Here is a 19,592-nt window from a genome sequence, read left to right on the forward strand (position 1 = left end):
TAAATCAATGAGAGCCATAATAAATTTTTGCCAATGGACAGACCCAAAAGATCAAAAAATAGGAATAAGAAAAGCAAAACAGAATATCTAAGCATGTCATAATGTTTTTTGGTGTTTTTGTTTGTTTGTTTTTGTTTTTTGCGGTACGTGGACCTCTCACTGCTGTGGCCTCTCCCGTTGCAGGGCACAGGCTCCGGACGCACAGGCCCAGCGGCCATGGCTCACCGGCCCAGCCACTCCACGGCATGTGGGATCCCCCCGGACCGGGACACGAACCCGCGTCCCCTGCATCGGCAGGCGGAATCTCAACCACTGCACCACCAGGGAAGCCCTGTCATAATGTTTTCATTCAACTTTGTCAATTGTCTTTATTGCCATTTGGTTATAAATATAGGTACCCACTTTTCATTTGACTACATTTATCCTTAATAGACCAGCTTTCATCAAGAACAGAAATGGAAAACTCAAAGGAGACAGGGGTCAGTGGGTACAGGGAACCAGCAAAGCAGGCCAGCATGTTAAACTGTATTCTTTTAACAGACATACTTTGTATATGAAATATCTAGGAATACTACTTATTTTTACAATGGAGTATATTCTCATCTTTTTTTTCCCAAACATGTGGTCCTGCCAGTGTATCTTCCATTTTGCCATTTTTAAATACACACTCAGTAAAAGTAATATTTCCCTCAACAACTGCACAAATATGATAATAAATGGCAATATCCAATGTGCAGACACAACCGGGATTGTGGCTTAGTGGAAAAACCATATCCTTTGTAACAACCTTGAAGCTCAGGGCTAGTATATTACTACCATGCTTAGAAAGAGACTAGGTTGGGAAAACGTCCTCGGACTTCCGGGTAAGATGGCGGAAGAGTAAGACGCGGAGATCACCTTCCTCCCCACGGATACACCAGAAATACAGCTACACGTGGAACAACTCCTACAGAACACCTACTGAACGCTGGCAGAAGACCCCAGACCTCCCAAAAGGCAAGAAACCCCCCACATACCTGGGTAGGGCAAAGCGGAGAGATCCCCACACAGAGGATCAGTGCCGAGCGGCACTCACCAGCCCGAGAGGCTTGTCTGCTCGCCCGCCGGGGCGCGCAGCGCTGGAAGCTGAGGCTCGGGCTTCGGTCAGAGCGCAGGGAGAGGACTGGGGCTGGCAGCGAGAACTCAGCCTGAAGGGGGCTAATGTGCCACAGCTAGCCGGGAGGGAGTCCGGGAAAACTCTGGAGCTGCCGAAGAGGCAAGAGACTTTTTCTTCCCTCTTGGTTTCCTGGTGCGCGAGGAGAGGGGATTAAGAGCGCTGCTTAAAGGGGCTCCACAGACGGGCGCGAGTCGCGACTGAAAGTGCGGAGCCCAGAGACGGGCGTGGGACGCTGGGGCTGCTGCTGCCGCCGCCAAGAAGCCTGTGTGCGAGCGCAGGTCACTGCCCACACCGCCCTTCCGGGAGCCTGTGCAGCCCGCCACTGCCGGGGTCCCGGGATCCAGGGGCGGCTTCCCTGGGAGAACGCACGGCGCGCCTCGGGCTGGTGCAACGTCACGCCGACCTGTGCCGCTGCAGGCTCGCCCCGCACTCCGTGCCCCTCCCTCCCGCCCGGCCTGAGTGAGCCAGAGTCCCCGAAGAGGCTGCTCCTTTAACCGTGTCCTGCCTGAGTGAAGAACAGACGCCCTCCGGCGACCTACACGCAGAGGCGGGGCCAAATCCAAAGCTGAGACCCAGGAGCTGTGAGAACAAAGAAGAGAAAGGGAAACCTCTCCCAGCAGCCTCAGAAGCAGCGGATTAAAGCTCCACAATCAACTTGATGTACCCTCCATCTGTGGAATACATGAATAGACAACACATCATCCCAAATTGAGGAGCCCGGAGTCAGTGCTGTGCCTCTGAGGTGGGAGAGCCAACTTCAGGACACTGGTCCACAAGAGACCTCCCAGCTCCACATAATATCAAACGGCAAAAATCTTCCACAGATCTCCATCTCAACACCAGCACCCAGCTTCACTCAACGACCAGCAACTTACAGTGCTGGACACCCTAAGCCAAACAACTAGCAAGACAGGAACACAACGCCACCCATTAGCAGAGAGGTGGCCTAAACTCATAAAAAGTCTGCAGACACCCCAAAACACACCACCAGACGTGGACCTGCACACCAGAAAGACAAGATCCAGCCTCATCCACCAGAACACAGGCACTAGTCCCCTCCACCAGGAAGCCTACACAACCCACTAAACCAACCTTAGCCACTGGGGACAGACACCAAAAACAACGGGAACTACGAACCTGCAGCCTGCAAAAAGGAGACCCCAAACACAGTAACATAAGCAAAATGAGAAGACAGAAAAACACACAGCAGGAGAAGGAGCAAGATAAAAACCCACCAGATCTAACAAATGAAGAGGTAATAGGCAGTCTACCTGAAAAAGAATTCAGAATAATGATGGTAAAGATGATCCAAGATTCTATTTCCCAGATCCAAAATCTTGGAAATAGAATAGACAAAATGCAAGAAACAGTTAACAAGGACCTAGAAGAACTAAAGATGAATCAAGCATCGATTAAAAACACAATACATGAAATAAAAAATACTCTAGATGGGATCAATAGCAGAATAACTGAGGCAGAAGAACGGATAAGTGAGGTGGAAGATAAAATAGTGGAAATAACTGCTGCAGAGCAAAATAAAGAAAAAAGAATGAAAAGAACAGAGGACAGTCTCAGAGACCTCTGGGACAACATTAAACGCACCAACATTCGAATTATAGGGGTTCCAGAAGAAGAAGAGAAAAAGAAAGGGACTGAGAAAATATTTGAAGAGATTATAGTTGAAAACTTCCCTAATATGGGAAAGGAAATAGTTAATCAAGTCCAGGAGGCACAGAGAGTCCCATACAGAATAAATCCAAGAAGAAATACGCCAAGACACATATTAATCAAACTGTCCAAAATTAAACACAAAGAAATCATATTAAAAGCAGCAAGGCAAAAACAACAAATAACACACAAGTGAATCCCCATCAGGATAACAGCTGATCTCTCAGCAGAAACTCTACAAGCCAGAAGGGAGTGGCAGGACATAATTAAAGTGATGAAGGAGAGAAACCTGCAACCAACATTACTCTACGCAGCAAGGATCTCATTCAGATTTGATGGAGAAATTAAAACGTTTACAGACAAGCAAAAGCTGAGAGAGTTCAGCACCACCAAACCAGCTTTACAACAAATGCTAAAGGAACTTCTTTAGGCAAGAAACACAACAGAAGTAAAAGACCTACAATAACGAACCCAAAACAATTAAGAAAATGGGAACAGGAACATACATATCAATAATTACCTTAAATGTAAATGGACTAAATGCTCCCACCAAAAGACACAGAGTGGCTGAATGGATACAAAAACAAGACCCATATATATGCTGTCTACAAGAGACCCACTTCAGACCTAGAGACACATACAGACTGAAAGTAAGGGGATGGAAAAAGATATTCCATGCAAATGGAAACCAAAAGAAAGCTGGAGTAGCAATTCTCATATCAGACAAATAGACTTTAAAATAAAGACTACTAGAAGAGACAAAGAAGGACACTACATAATGATCAAGGGATCGATCCAAGAAGAAGATATAACAATTGTAAATATTTATGCACCCAACATAGGAGCACCTCAATACATAAGGCAAATACTAACAGCCATAAAAGGAGAAATCGACAGTAACACACTCATAGTAGGGGACTTTAACACCCCACTTTCACCAATGGACAGATCATCCAAAATGAAAATAAATAAGGAAACACAAGCTTTAAATGATACATTAAACAAGATGGACTTAATTGATATTTATAGGACATTCCATCCAAAAACAACAGAATACACATTTTTCTCAAGTGCTCATGGAACATTCTCCAGGATAGATCATATCTTGGGTCACAAATCAAGCCTTGGTAAATTTAAGAAAATTGAAATTGTATCAAGTATCTTTTCCGACCACAATGCTATGAGACTAGATATCAATTACAGGAAAAGATCTGTAAAAAATACAAACACATGGAGGCTAAACAATACACTACTTAATAACGAAGTGATCACTGAAGAAATCAAAGAGGAAATTAAAAAATACCTAGAAACAAATGACAATGGAGACACGACGACCCAAAACCTATGGGATGCAGCAAAAGCAGTTCTAAGGGGGAAGTTTATAGCAATACAATCCCACCTTAAGAAACAGGAAACATCTCGAATAAACAACCTAACCTTGCACCTAAAGCAATTAGAGAAAGAAGAACAAAAACATCCCAAAGTTAGCAGAAGGAAAGAAATCATAAAAATCAGATCGGAAATAAACGAAAAAGAAATGAAGGAAACGATAGCAAAGATAAATAAAACTAAAAGCTGGTTCTTTGAGAAGATAAACAAAATTGATAAACCATTAGCCAGACTCATCAAGAAAAAAAGGGAGAAGACTCAAATCAATAGAATTAGAAATGAAAAAGAAGTAACAACTGACACTGCAGAAATACAAAAGATCATGAGAGATTACTATAAGCAACTCTATGCCAATAAAATGGACAACCTGAAAGAAATGGACAAATTCTTAGAAATGCACAACCTGCCAAGACTGAATCAGGAAGAAATAGAAAATATGAACAGACCAATCACAAGCACTGAAATTGAAACTGTGATAAAAAATCTTCCAACAAACAAAAGCCCAGGACCAGATGGCTTCACAGGCGAATTCTATCAAGCATTTAGAGAAGAGCTAACACCTATCCTTCTGAAACTCTTCCAAAATATAGCAGAGCGAGGAACACTCCCAAACTCATTCTACGAGGCCACCATCACCTTGATACCAAAACCAGACAAGGATGTCACAAAGAAAGAAAACTACAGGCCAATATCACTGATGAACATAGATGCAAAAATCCTCAACAAAATACTAGCAAACAGAATCCAACAGCACATTAAAAGGATCATACACCATGATCAAGTGGGGTTTATTCCAGGAATGCAAGGATTCTTCAATATACGCAAATCAATCAACGTGATACACCATATTAACAAATTGAAGGAGAAAAACCATATGATCATCTCAATAGATGCAGAGAAAGCTTTTGACAAAATTCAACACCCATTTATGATAAAAACCCTGCAGAAAGTAGGCATAGAGGGAACTTTCCTCAACATAATAAAGGCCATATATGACAAACCCACAGCCAGCATCGTCCTCAATGGTGAAAAACTGAAACCATTTCCACTAAGATCAGGAACAAGACAAGGTTGCCCACTCTCACCACTCTTTTTTTTTTTTTTTTTTTTTTTTTTTTTTGCGGTACGCGGGCCTCTCGTTGCTGTGGCCTCTCCCGTTGCAGAGCACAGGCTCCGGATGCGCAGGCCCAGCGGCCATGGCTCACGGGCCCAGCCGCTCCGCAGCACGTGGGATCCTCCCGGACCGGGGCACGAACCCGTGTCCCCTGCATCGGCAGGCGGACTCTCACCCACTGAGCCACCAGGGAAGCCCCTCACCACTCTTATTCAACCAAGTTTTGGAAGTTTTAGCCACAGCAATCAGAGAAGAAAAGGAAATAAAAGGAATCCAAATCGGAAAAGAAGAAGTAAAGCTGTCACTGTTTGCAGATGACATGATACTATACATAGAGAATCCTAAAGATGCTACCAGAAAACTACTAGAGTTAATCAATGAATTTGGTCAAGTTGCAGGATACAAAATTAATGCACAGAAATCTCTGGCATTCCTATATACTAATGATGAAAAATCTGAAAGTGAAATCAAGGAAACACTCCCATTTACCATTGCAACAAAATAAAATATCTAGGAATAAACCTACCTAAGGAGACAAAAGACCTGTATGCAGAAAATTATAAGACACTGATGAAAGAAATTAAAGATGATACAAATAGATGGAGAGATGTACCATGTTCTTGGATTGGAAGAATCAACATTGTGAAAATGACTCTACTACCCAAAGCAATCTACAGATTCAATGCAATCCCTATCAAACTACCACTGGCATTTTTCACAGAACTAGAACAAAAAATTTCACAATTTGTATGGAAACACAAAAGACCCCGAATAGCCAAAGCAATCTTGAGAACGAAAAATGGAGCTGGAGGAATCAGGCTCCCTGACTTCAGACTATACTACAAAGCTACAGTAATCAAGACAGTGTGGTACTGGCACAAAAACTGAAAGATAGATCAATGGAACAGGATAGAAAGCCCAGATTTAAACCCACGGACATATGGTCACCTTATCTTTGATAAAGGAGGCAGGAATGTACAGTGGAGAAAGGACATTCTCTTCAATAAGTGGTGCTGGGAAAACTGGATAGGGACATGTAAAAGTATGAGATTAGATCACTCCCTAACACCATACACAAAAATAAGCTCAAAATGGATTAAAGACCTAAATGTAAGGCCAGACACTATCAAACTCTTAGAGGAAAACATAGGCAGAACACTCTATGACATAAATCACAGCAAGATCCTTTTTGACCCACCTCCTAGAGAAATGGAAATAAAGACAAAAATAAACACATGGGACCTAATGAAACTTAAAAGCTTTTGCACAGCAAAGGAAACCATAAACAAGACCAAAAGACAACCCTCAGAATGGGAGAAAATATTTGCAAATGAAGCAACTGACAAAGGATTAATCTCCAAAATTTATAAGCAGCTCATGCAGCTCAATAACAAAAAAACAAACAACCCAATCCAAAAATGGGCAGAAGACCTAAATAGACATTTCTCCACAGAAGATATACAGACTGCCAACAAACACATGAAAGGATGCTCAACATCTTTACTCATTAGAGAAATGCAAATCAAAACTACAATGAGATATCATCTCACACCAGTCAGAATGGCCATCATCAAAAAATCTAGAAACAATAAATGCTGGAGAGGGTGTGGAAAAAAGGGAACACTCTTGCACTGCTGGTGGGAATGTGAATTGGTACAGCCGCTATGGAGAACGGTATGGAGGTTCCTTAAAAAACTAAAAATAGAACTACCATATGACCCAGCAATCCCACTACTGGGCATATACCCTGAGAAAACCATAATTCAAAAAGAGACATGTACCAAAATGTTCATAGCAGCCCTATTTACAATAGCCCGGAGATGGAAACAACCTAAGTGTCCATCATCGGATGAATGGATAAAGAAGATGTGGCACATATATACAATGGAATATTACTCAGCCATAAAAAGAAATGAAATTGAGCTATTTGTAATGAGGTGGATAGACCTAGAGTCTGTCATACAGAGTGAAGTAAGTCAGAAAGAGAAAGACAAATACTGTATGCTAACACATATATATGGAATTTAAGAAAAAAAAATGTCATGAAGAACATAGGGGTAAGACAGGAATAAAGACACAGACCTACTAGAGAATGGACTTGAGGATATGGGGAGGGGGAAGGGTAAGCTGTGACAAAGTGAAAGAGTGGCATGGACATATATACACTACCAAACGTAAGGTAGATAGCTAGTGGGAAGCAGCCGCATAGCACAGGGAGATCAGCTCGGTGCTTTGTGACCGCCTGGAGGGGTGGGATAGGGAGGGTGGGAGGGAGACGCAAAAGGGAGAGGATATGGAAACATATGTATATGTATAATTGATTAAATTTGTTATAAGGCAAAAAATTAAAAAAAAATTAAAAAAAAAGAAAAAAAAAAGAAAAAGACTAGGTTGGAAATATAGATTTTTTTATGTGAATTCAACTAACTTTTAAAAGTTTGAAACTAATTTTAAAACTTTTAAGCACTGTACAAGCCAACAACCATTCTGTAAGCGGTTTCTGGCCCATGGGCTGCCAATATACAACCTCTAATTTAAACTCTGAAGTCCTCTAACAGCATCTTTTATTTCACTTTAACTTGTTGAGAAATAACGCTCATTTTGTTACCTTCCCGTCAACAGAAAGTTCTGCAATAAACAATTTGAAATTTGGAGCAAATATCATAACCAAAATTTTACATAAGCAATTTGACATTAATTAATTATTGTCACTATTTTATAGGTGAGAAAAGAGATGCTTAGAGAAATTATAGGACTTCCTCCAACAGCACAAAAGCTGACAGAACTTACACTTTCTATAGACAAATCTTGTGTTTTTTTACTATCACCTTGTTATGGACAGAATTGTGCCTCCCCCAAAATTCATATATTGAAGCCCTAACCCCCATAGTGACTGCATTTGAAAATAAGGCCCTTAAGGAGGTAATTAAAGTAACATAAAGTCATAAGGGTGGGACCCTAATACAATAGGACTGATGTCCCTATAAGAAGAGGAAGACACACCTGGGGCATGCAAGCAGAGAAAAAGCCATGTGAGGACACAGCAAGAAGGTAGCCATTTGCAAGCCAAGAGGAAAGGCCTGAGGATAAACCAACCCTGCTGGCAATTTGATCTTGAGAGTATCACCCTCCAGAACTATGAGAAAATAAATTTCTGTTGTTTAAGCCATGCAACCTGTGGTATTCTGGTATGGCAGCTCTAGTAAACAAATACAACTTGTTACCCCAAAATTAGTAAAGTACCAACATCAGAAAGACATCTTGGAAGGCTTTATATTAAACACATGACATTTGTATTTAAATTAGCACTTCCATCGTGTTAATTACATATTTCAAAAAAGACACCAAAATCTTAAGAGTTAAACCTGACATGGATCATTTGTTCAACAAACATTTATTTGATCCATACTCTATTAAGAGTTTTGTGGATAACATAGTGACCACTGCTCACTAACAGCATGTAAACAAATGAAGAGAGATATGTGCCAGAAATATGACACCAATGAAGTGTTCTAAGAACACAGAAGCTCTGGAGTAACCTAGAAACAAAGAAGAAATCATAGGTCCTGCTTCTTCAAGCTATTTCTTACTCAATACTGCTTTATTTCAGTAGATTTTTTGTTTACAGTAGATTGTATTCACCACTCCATGTAAATATACATCATCAAAAACTACATCAAGATATATTTCACCTTTATTCCAAAAAAAGCACACAGTCAGAATGCCATAATAGTAACTATTATATACTGGGAGCATTGTATGTGCCAAGCACTATAACAGAAGCATCATATAAATTACTTCAGTCAATCCTCACAACAACCCTACCCTTAGTAGGTATTACTGTTCCCTTTCTCACAAATAATATATCACCTTAAGTGGTTCTTTGTACTATATCTTCCAATATTTCAAAAATAATAGTTCGGATAAATCTAATATATTCTCAAGCTAAAATGTTCACTACTTCTAAAAATATTTTTTAAGTTCTGTCTAGACATTTAGAGAAAAGCAATAACATCTACATATACCACAGTATGACATAAAGATTCAAAACAGATTTCCAACATCAAAACCAGGCCGGCCAAGTGCACCACTCCCCATCCTCCCCACGAAGCAGCTGAGGTCCCACCACAGCTGGAGGGCAGGTGCAGCCCACATGACGGACAACCCTTGAGCACCTGGCTCTGGTGCTTCCAGGCCCCAAGGATCATACCTTATACAAGAACATTCCTTTAAGACTGAGAGAGTCAGCTGTTTCACCTAATACATAAAGACAAACACAGAGAGCCAGGCAAAATGAGGAGCCAAAGAACATATTCCAAACCAAAAAATAAGACATATGCCCAGAAAAAGACCTTAATGAAATGGAGATAAACAACCAACCTGATAAACAGTTTAAAGTAATGGTCATAAACATACTCACAAAACTCAGGAGAGGAATGAATGAACACAGTGATATCCTTAACAAAAAGTTAGAAAATATAAGAAAGTACCAAACAGTAGTTATAACTCAACTGAAATATACACTTAAGGGGTTCAACAGCAGATTGGATGAAGAAGAATGAATCAATGAGCTGGAAGAAAAGCATGGAAATCACCTAGAAAAAGCAGCAAAAAGAAAAAAAAAATTTATAAAATGAATATACCTAAGGGACCTCTGAGACAACATCAAGCAGAAAAACATTCACATTATAGAAGTCCCAGAAGGCAAAAAGAAGAGAAATGGTCAGAAAAATTATTTGAAAAAGTAATAGCTGAAAACTTCCCTAATCTGGGGAAGGAAACAGACATCCAGGTCCAAAAGAGTTCCAAGTAAGGCGAAACCAAAGAGAACCACGCCAAGACACATTATAATTAAAATGGTAAAAGTAAGGACTAAGAGAGAATCTTAACAGCAATAAGAGAAAAGCAACTTATTACATAGAAAGAAAACGTCATAAGGCTTTCAGCAGATTTCTCAGAAGAAACTTTGCAGGCCATAAGTGAATGGCATGACATATTCAAATTACTGAAAGGAAAAATTTTCCAACCAATAATTCTCTACCCAGCAAGGTTATCATTCAGAATTAAAGGAGAGATAAAGAGTTTTCCAAATAAGCAAAAGCTAAAGAAGTTTATCACCACTAAAGTGGACTTATAAGAAATGTTACAGGGAATTCCCTAAGTTGAAAAAAAATGGCACTAATTAATAAGGAGGAAACATAAGAAAATTAAAATCTCACGGGAAAAGATAAATAAGAAGGTAGCAGATCAATCACTTATAATGCTACCATGAAGTTTAAAAGACAAAAGAAATAAAATTAGCTAAAAATACAATAATTTGGGCTTCCCTGGTGGCGCAGTGGTTGAGAGTCCGCCTGCCGATGCAGGGGACACGGGTTCGTGCCCCGGTCCGGGAGGATCCCACATGCCGCAGAGTGGCTGGGCTCATGAGCCATGGCCGCTGAGCCTGCGCGTCCGGAGCCTGTGCTCCGCAATGGGAGAGGCCCGCGTACCGAAAAAAAAAAAAAAAAAACAATAATTTGCTAAGGGAACATAAAATAAAAAGACGTTAAATGTGACATCAAAAATATAAAAGGTAGTGGGATAGTAAAAAATGTAGAATTGTGGAATGTGCTCAAATTTAAGTTGCTATCAACTTAAAATAGACTGTTATATACACGGGATGACACATGTGAACCTGATATACATGGGATGATACATGTGAACCTGATAACTACAAAGAAAAAACTTATAGTAAATATACAAATGAAAATGAGAAAGGAATCTAAACAAAGCACTAAAGAAAATCATCAAACCACAAGGGAAGAGAGAAAAAGAAACAGAGAAACTATAAAAATAGCTAGAAAACAAATCACAGAATGGCAATAAGTACATACCTATCAATAATTACTTTAAACATAAATGGACTAAATTCTCCAATCAAAAGACAGAGTGGCTGAATGGATTAAAAAATAAAAAACAAGACCCATCTATATGCTGCCTACAAAAGACTCACTTCATAAGTAAGGACATAAACAGACTGGATGTAAAAGGATGGAAAAACACATTCCATGCAAATGGAAATGAAAAGAAAGCTGGTATAGCTATACTCATATGAGACAAAATGGACTCTAAAACAAAGACTGTAATAAAAAACAAAGAGAGGCCCTACATAACAATAAGGGGGTCAATACAGCAAGAAGATATAACGTTTATAAATATGTGTGAGGCAAATGTGATAACCACTACACTACGGAAACAACACTTAAAATATGTACGCACCCAACATAGGAGTACCAAAATATATAAAGCAAATATTAACGAACTTAAAGAGAAAATTAATAGCAATACAATAATAGGAGGGGACATTGACACCCCACTTATAGCAATAGATACACCATCCAGATAGAAAATCAATAAGAAAACATCAGCCTTGGGGGCTTCCCTGGTGGTGCAGTGGTTGAGAGTCCGCCTGCCGATGCAGGGGATGCGGGTTCGTGCCCCGGTCCGGGAAAATCCCACATGCCGCAGAGCGGCTGGGCCCGTGAGCCACGGCCGCTGAGCCTGTGCGTCCGGAGCCTATGCTCCGCAACGGGAGAGGCCACAACAGTGAGAGGCCTGCGTACTGCAAAAAAAAAAAAAAAAAAAAAAAAAAGAAAAGAAAAAGAAAACATCAGCCTTAAATGACATATTAGATCCAATGGAATTAATAGATTTATACAGAATACTCCATCTAAAAGCAGCAGAATACACATTCTTCTCAAACGCACATGGAACATTCTCCAGGATAAATCACTTGTTAGGCCAAAAATCAAGTCTCAATAAATTTAAGACGATCAAAATCATATGAAGCATCTTTTCTGGCCACAAAGCTATGAAAATAGAAATCAATTACAAGAGGAAAACTGAAAAAAAAAAACCCCACAAAAATGTGGAAATTAAACAACATGCTACTAAACAACCAGTGGGTCACTGACAAAATCAAAAGTGAAATCAAAAAATATGTAGAGACAAGTGAAAACAGAAATATTACATACTAAAATCTGTGGGGTGCAGCAAATGTAGTTCTTAGAAGGAAGTCAACAGCAACACAGGACTACTTCAAGAAACAAGAGAAATCTAACTTTATACCTTAAGGAACTAAAAAAAGAAGAACAAAGCCCAAAGTTAGTAGAAGGAAGAAAATAATAAGATCTGTGCAGAAATAAATGAAATAGAGACTAAAAAGACAATAGAGGGGCTTCCCTGGTGGTGCAGTGGTTGAGAGTCCGCCTGCCGATGCAGGGGACACGGGTTCGTGCCCCGATCCCGGAAGATCCCACATGCCGCGGAGCGGCTGGGCCCGCGAGCCATGGCCGCGGAGCCTGTGTGTCCAGAGCCTGTGCTCCGCAACGGGAGAGGCCACAGCAGTGAGAGGCCCGCGTACAGCAAAAAAAAAAAAAAGACAATAGAAAAGATCAATGAAACTGAGAGCTGGTTCTTTAACAAGATAAACAAAATTGACAAGCTTTTAGACTAAGCAAGAAAAAAAAGTGAGAGGGCTCAAATAAAATCGGAAATGAAAGAGAAGTTAAAACTGATACCACAAAAATACAAAGGATGATAAGAGAATATTATGAACAATAATATGCCAACAAATTGGACAACCTAGAAGAAACAGATAAATTCCTAAAAACATACAGTCTACCAAGATTAAATCATGAGAAAATAGAAATGTTAAATAGACTGATTACTAGTGAGATTGAATCAGTAATCAAAAACCTCCCAGCAAACAAAAGGCCTAGACCCGATGGCTTCACTGGTGAATCATCCCAAATATTCAAAAACGATTTAATACCTATCCTTCTCAAACTCCTCCAAAAAAAATGAATAGGAGGGAATGCTTCCAAACACTTTTCAGGAGGCCAGCATTACCCTGATTCCAAAACTAGACAAGGACACCACCAAAAAGAAAACTACAGGCCAATATCTCTTATGGACATAGAGGTAAAAACCTCAACAACATATTAGCAAACTGAATTTGACAATACATTAAAAGGATTATACACCACAATCAAGTGGGATTTACTGCAGGGATCAAGGATAGTTCAACATCCACAAATCAATTGATGTGATATACCACATTAACAAAATGAAGGATAAAAATCGTATGACTATCTCAGTAGATGCAGAAAAAGCTTTTAAAATTCAAGATTCATTTACGATAAAAACTCTCAAAGTGGGTATAGAGGGAATATACTTCAACATAATAAAGTTGGTATATGACAGACCCACAGCTAACACCATAGTCAACAGTGAAAAGCTGAAAGCTTTCCCTCTAAGATCAGAAATAAAAGAAGAATGCCCACTCTCACCGCTTATACTCAAAAAAGTATTCAAAGCCATAGCCACAGCAATTAGGCAAGGAAAAGATATAAAAGGCATCCAAGTTAGAAAAAAATAAAAAAATAAAAGAAGTAAGACTGTTACTGTTTGCAGATGACATGAAACTATATACAGAAGCCCCTAAAGACTCCACCAAAAAAAATTAGAACTAATCAATGAGTTCAGCAAAGTTCTAGGATACAAAATCAATATGCAGAAATCTATGACATTTCTTGTACAATAGTATTGAAATATCAGAAAGAGAAATTAAGAAAACAATCCAATTTACAATTACATCAAAAAGAATAAAATACCTAGGAATAAATTTAACCAAGGAGGTAAAAGGCCTATACACTGAAAACTCTAAGACTGATGAAAGAAATTAAAGAAGACACAAATAAGTGAAAAAACATTCCAAGCTCATGGATTAGACGAGTTAATATTGTTAAAATGTTCAAAATACCCCAAACAATCTACAGATTCAATGCAATCCCTATCAAAATTCCAATGGAATATTTTACAGAACTAGAACAAATAATTCTAAAATTTGTATGGAACCACAAAAGATCCCAAATAGCCCAAACAATCTTGAAAAACAACAAAGCCATAGATACCATGATCTTGATTTCAAACTATATTACACAGATATAGTAATCAAAACAGAATGGTACTGGCCCAAAAGCAGACACACAGATCAATGGAACATAATTAAGAGCCCAGAAAAAAATCCACACATATGAAGGAACAAAGAACATACAATGGAGAAAGGACAGTCTCTTCAATAAGTGGTACTGGGAAAACTGGACAGCTACAGACAAAAGAATGAAACTGAACCATTATCTTATAACATACACAAAAATTAGCTCAAAACGGTTTAAAGACTTGAATATAAGACTTGAAACCATAAAATTCCTGGAAGAAAACATAGGTGGTAATCTCACTGACTTCTGTTTAGTGATGTTTTTTGGATCTGACTCCAAAGGCAAGGGAAACAAAAGCAAAAATAAACAAATGGGACTATATCAAACTAAAAAGCTTCTGCACAGCAAAGGAAATCGTCATTAAAACAAAAAGGCAACCTACTGAATGGGAGAAGATATTTGCAAATCATATATCCAATAAGGGGTTAATATCTAAAATACATAGAGAACTCATACATCTCAACAACAAAAAAACAAACAGCTCTATTAAAAAATGGGGAAATGATCTGAATAGACAATTTACTAAAGAAGACATACAGATGGCCAAAAATCACATAAAAAGATGTTCAAGATCACTAATTACTAGAGAAATGCAAATGGAAACCACAATAAGACATATAACCACCTCACACCTGTTAGAATGGCTTTAACAAAAAGTTAAGAAATAACAAGTGTTGGAGAGGATATGGAGAAAAGGGAACCCTCACATACTGTTGGTGGGATTGTAAATTGGTGTAGTCACTATGGAAAACAGTACAGAGATTCCTCAAAAAGTTAAGAATAGAACTACCATATTATCCAGCTATTCCACTTCTGGGTATATATACAAAGAATATGAAAACACTAATTCAAAAAGATACATGGGGCTTCCCTGGTGGCGCAGTGGTTGAGAGTCTGCCTGCCAATGCAGGGGACACGGGTTCGAGCCCTGGTCTGGGAAGGTCTCATATGCCATGGAGCAACTAAGCCCGTGAGCCACACTACTGAGCCTGCACGTCTGGAACTTGTGCTCCACAACAAGAGAGGCTGTGACAGTGAGAGGCCCGTGCACCGCGATGAAGGGTGGCCCCCGCTCACCGCAACTAGAGAAAGCCCTCACATAGAAACGAAGACCCAACACAGACATAAATAAATAAATAAATAAATAAATAAATAAATAAATAATACAATTTGCTAAAAAAAAAGATATATGCACCATGTTCACTGGAACATTATTTATAATAGCCAAGACAGGGAAAAAAACTAAGTGTCCGTCAATGGATGAATGGATAAAAAAGATGTGGCATACAGGTATAGATAAAGGTATAGATACAGATCTAGAAACATAGATATACCCACAATGATACTATGCAGCTATATAAGAAGAATGAAATCTTGCCATCTGGGATGATATGGATGGAACTGAGGGTATTATGCTAAGTGAAATAAGTCAGAAGTAAGAAGACAAATACTGTATGATTTCATTCATATGTGGAGTCTAAAAAAAACAAATAAAACAAAAACAAACAGTTACAGGGAACAGATTGGTGGTTAACAGAGGGAAGGGGGCTGGGGGCTGGGTGCAAGGCATTAAGGGGGTCAATTGTATGGTGACAGATGTGACCATTTGGTGCGTGATCACTTTGTAGTATATACAGATCTCAAATTATAATGTTGTACACTTGAAACTTATATAATTTTTTTAAATTCCCCAAATCATATATATTTCCACTGAAAACCAATTGAATTAAGTTGTGATCAAAAATGGTCAAATATCAGTAGTTTATATAGTTCAACTCTAATATAAGACAAGTTAAAAAAAAACTTACCTTAACTAAGGCGACCCTTTCATTAGTTTAGACAAAAATAAAATACAAATAGGAAGAGAATTTACAGGGGAATAGTTTTCCTGCAACACTTCTCGGCAATCAAGAGACTGACTCTGTCAGTCAGCTCAACATGTAGTCAGTTTTTTATCCAAGATGACAATTCACTTCTATGACTTCATCTTCAGTTCCCCAGGCTATTAAGTTTTTCCCATCTCTGGCACAAACTTTATTTCAGTTTAACAATATACTAACTATCTGTTTACTATGTGCAAAGCTATTTTCTAGGTGTTTGGTTTTCCTTACCCATCTCATTCTATGGTCTACTATTAAGTATTATCAAACTAAAAACATAGTAAATAATGTACAAATGTCACTTGGCTCAAAGAATGTATTAAGTACATTTCCATTAAAAGCACAGGAAAGGGCAAAAAGTTCTTCAGAGAATGAAAAAAATACCTAAACTTAAGTATATTAAATCAGAATCATAAATTTCATTAAAAATAATGCAGGTAATCAATTACAAGCAACAGATTTTAGAAGACAACATATAACTTTCTCTTCACGTACTGTATTCATTTCTGGAAAAATGTTAGGACATATTAATGAAAAAGCAATAGGACACCTAAACATTCTTGAGTTTGTTTGCTTTATGTACTAAAAATGCTTCCTCATGGTCCACTATAGCCTTGCAACTCAAAGTGTGCCCAGGGTCCAGAAGCACCATCCTTACTTGGGAGCTTGTTAAAAATGTAGATTCTCAGATTCACCCCCCAACCTGCAGAATCAGAATCTGCATTTAAATATGATTCCAAGGTGATTCCTATGCACATTTAAGTTCAAGAAGCACTTTCTCTACAACATGCTTCTTAACTCAGGTCCTAAGGACAACATGAGTTTCACAAATTCCCTGAAATTTCATGCAGAACTTTTTGTGAGTGAATATACATAGATTTTACTGGGTAAAGGCTCCATATTTTTTATCAAACTCTCACAGGAATATAATGACCTCCAAATAGATTAAGAACTACTAGATTCTATGGCACAGTTTAAAAGTCAAAATATTTCAAAAACTATTTATGCTACTCTCAATGAGGTCTGTTGAAGAATGACAAGAATGAAGGTCAGAACGTCACAGTGGGTCACGGAAGACCTTATCTGAAGAATTTATTCACACCATGCAAGAACTATGCCAAGAAACCAGTTTGGAGACATCTAAATAAATAATTCTCTACATGAGGTTTGAGATTAAGAATGTGCACTTGAAGAAGATTCAAACTGAGAAGTAAATAAATATAAGGTAGGATTTTTTTTTTAAGATAGGATGCCATTAGATGACAGCAAAGTGCTGAATTCTTGTTGTAAGAGCTCAATCAGCAAATCTCTAATATGAATTCTGTTGGATTTGGGATACAGAACCATTTCAAAATGTTAACTTCCAAGTACATTCTTACAATATTTCCTTCATGAGGGATCCCAACACATTTTACTAGTCGTACTTTCTTCTTCCTCTTTGGACCTCAGAAGACAAAACAATGCAGTAATATGGCACAAAAATTTAAAAGGACTTGCCCAGGATCTTCAGTGAGCTAATGATAAACAATAGCTCAATAGCTTCTGGATACAGAAGGTTCTCACTAATATATGAGAACTGTGTATATTTCATACATTCATCTTATCACATAACCATCTCTTTGGGGTGTGTATTATCCAGGGGCACAGGCAATGTTTAACTTCTGTTTCCTTAAGCCATAGTGCCTGATAGAATTTAATTTCCTTAATGGGCAACCAAAAATGTAAGTTTAAAATGTTAACTGGATTTATCTTGATCCTGATGTTTTATTGTACTATTAGCGTAATTTTTCATCTGTGATGGGTCTAATCCCTGACAATCCGATCTCCTGGGTGGATCCATATCCAACCATACCAGTCATTCCAGGCAAGAGAGAATGCTAAACAATATTCAGGGGATCAAGATTACCCTAAGATTACAAAGTTAGACAGTGAAAAGTTTGGGGCTGTAGTTTGGGTATGGAGAGGAGAGTAAGAAGGTTAGTAAGGGCATAACAAAGAACAATGATGGAGAAGAAACACTGAACCCAGTTTTATCTGGAGAAATGAAACAATGAAAAGGAGACAAATACTTAAAGGTAAAACAGGTTACTGAGAACAGGAGTAAATGGTTCCTTGCACATGTCAGTGAGCATTTGAAAAGTAAATAATACGATCATTAATGACAATTTTTACAGTAAAATAAAATAAAATGGCAAAACCAATATCTGAATGCAGTCTGTAAGTCTGCAAAGCTCATGCACCTAACCACTATACTCACAAAAAACTGATCCAGTTTATGCAAATGATAAGTCGTTCAAAAATGTTTTAACTGGAAATCTCAAATGTCATAGTAGTTTTATTTTTAAAAACACATTAAATATATTTCCAACAACAAAGAAGGATATAAAAAATGTACTAGTAGCCACTTAATCTTATTCTTTACCTGAAAGTGTCACAGAACTAAGAGGTTAGGGATATATCACAAAATTCCCAGATACCCTAAAATCACTCATATATTTATTTCCTCCAGAAATGTGTTCTCAACTTTCTGGAACCTTTTTTACAATTTCAATCTGAACCATTTCTCAAGCCTAAGAAATCTCTGTTTACTCCTACTGTTTAAAGTAACATCTTTTATTTGTCTGAAGTAACTTTGTTCCAGCTTCAGTGGAGATCATCTATCAATAGATCTCTTTCTCTAAGTCAGGTAAACACTACTCTTCCCTTAATGTAGTACCCAGTCACTATACAATCAACAAACCCTGAAACTTAAAAAAAAACACACACACAAAAATGGATGAGTATATTTAAAGTCTAAAGAATTAGAATCTAAGATATCTTAGTACATCTTCAGTTTCCTTAAATCAGGGAACATTTGTATTTAAAATGATATTTAATATCCAGAAGATAACACAAGCTATGTTATATGGATAAATTCTTCATCACATCTCAAACATACCATATAGAAATGTAACAACAGGTTCACTTCCCCGGTTCAAATGTTAGTTACCTCTTCATCATCTTCCTCATCTTCAACATCCAGAATTCCTGAATCCTGTTCAGACTTGGGGCTAGTGCTTCCTATCTCTGTATCAAAAATTGTATATGCATCTTTCTTAGGTTTTCTCTTGCTACCTATTCTGGGTTGTTGCAAGATGATGTTATCCAGGTTTCTTTGTTGTTGGGCCTAGGATTGAAACACATACACGCAAATAAACAAAAAAAGAAACAAAAGAAGCAGAACTTAATTAAGTATTCAAGAACTTCTAATTTTGAACTAATTGGTATCTTTAAAAAAATACAACAAAATCCCTTAATACATAAAGTTTTAGTGCCAGAAATAAAACCAAACATATTAATGT

The 19,592-nt window shown here is 38.2% G+C and overlaps 1 protein-coding gene across 2 annotated transcripts in view; it reads right to left on the minus strand.

The window, feature by feature from the left end:
* EXOC6B (exocyst complex component 6B) overlaps positions 1-19,592 on the minus strand; it is a 730,495-nt gene that overhangs the window by 444,066 nt on the left and 266,837 nt on the right. For both annotated transcript variants that reach the window (XM_082642964.1, XM_082642965.1), the window contains exon 7: positions 19,241-19,417. In XM_082642964.1, coding sequence (XP_082499090.1) covers positions 19,241-19,417 — 177 coding nt within the window. The remainder of the gene's footprint in view (positions 1-19,240; positions 19,418-19,592) is intronic.

This window comes from Mesoplodon mirus, assembly GCF_964341445.2.
Source record: "Mesoplodon mirus genome assembly, chromosome: 14".
NCBI classification, from domain to species: domain Eukaryota; kingdom Metazoa; phylum Chordata; class Mammalia; order Artiodactyla; family Ziphiidae; genus Mesoplodon; species Mesoplodon mirus.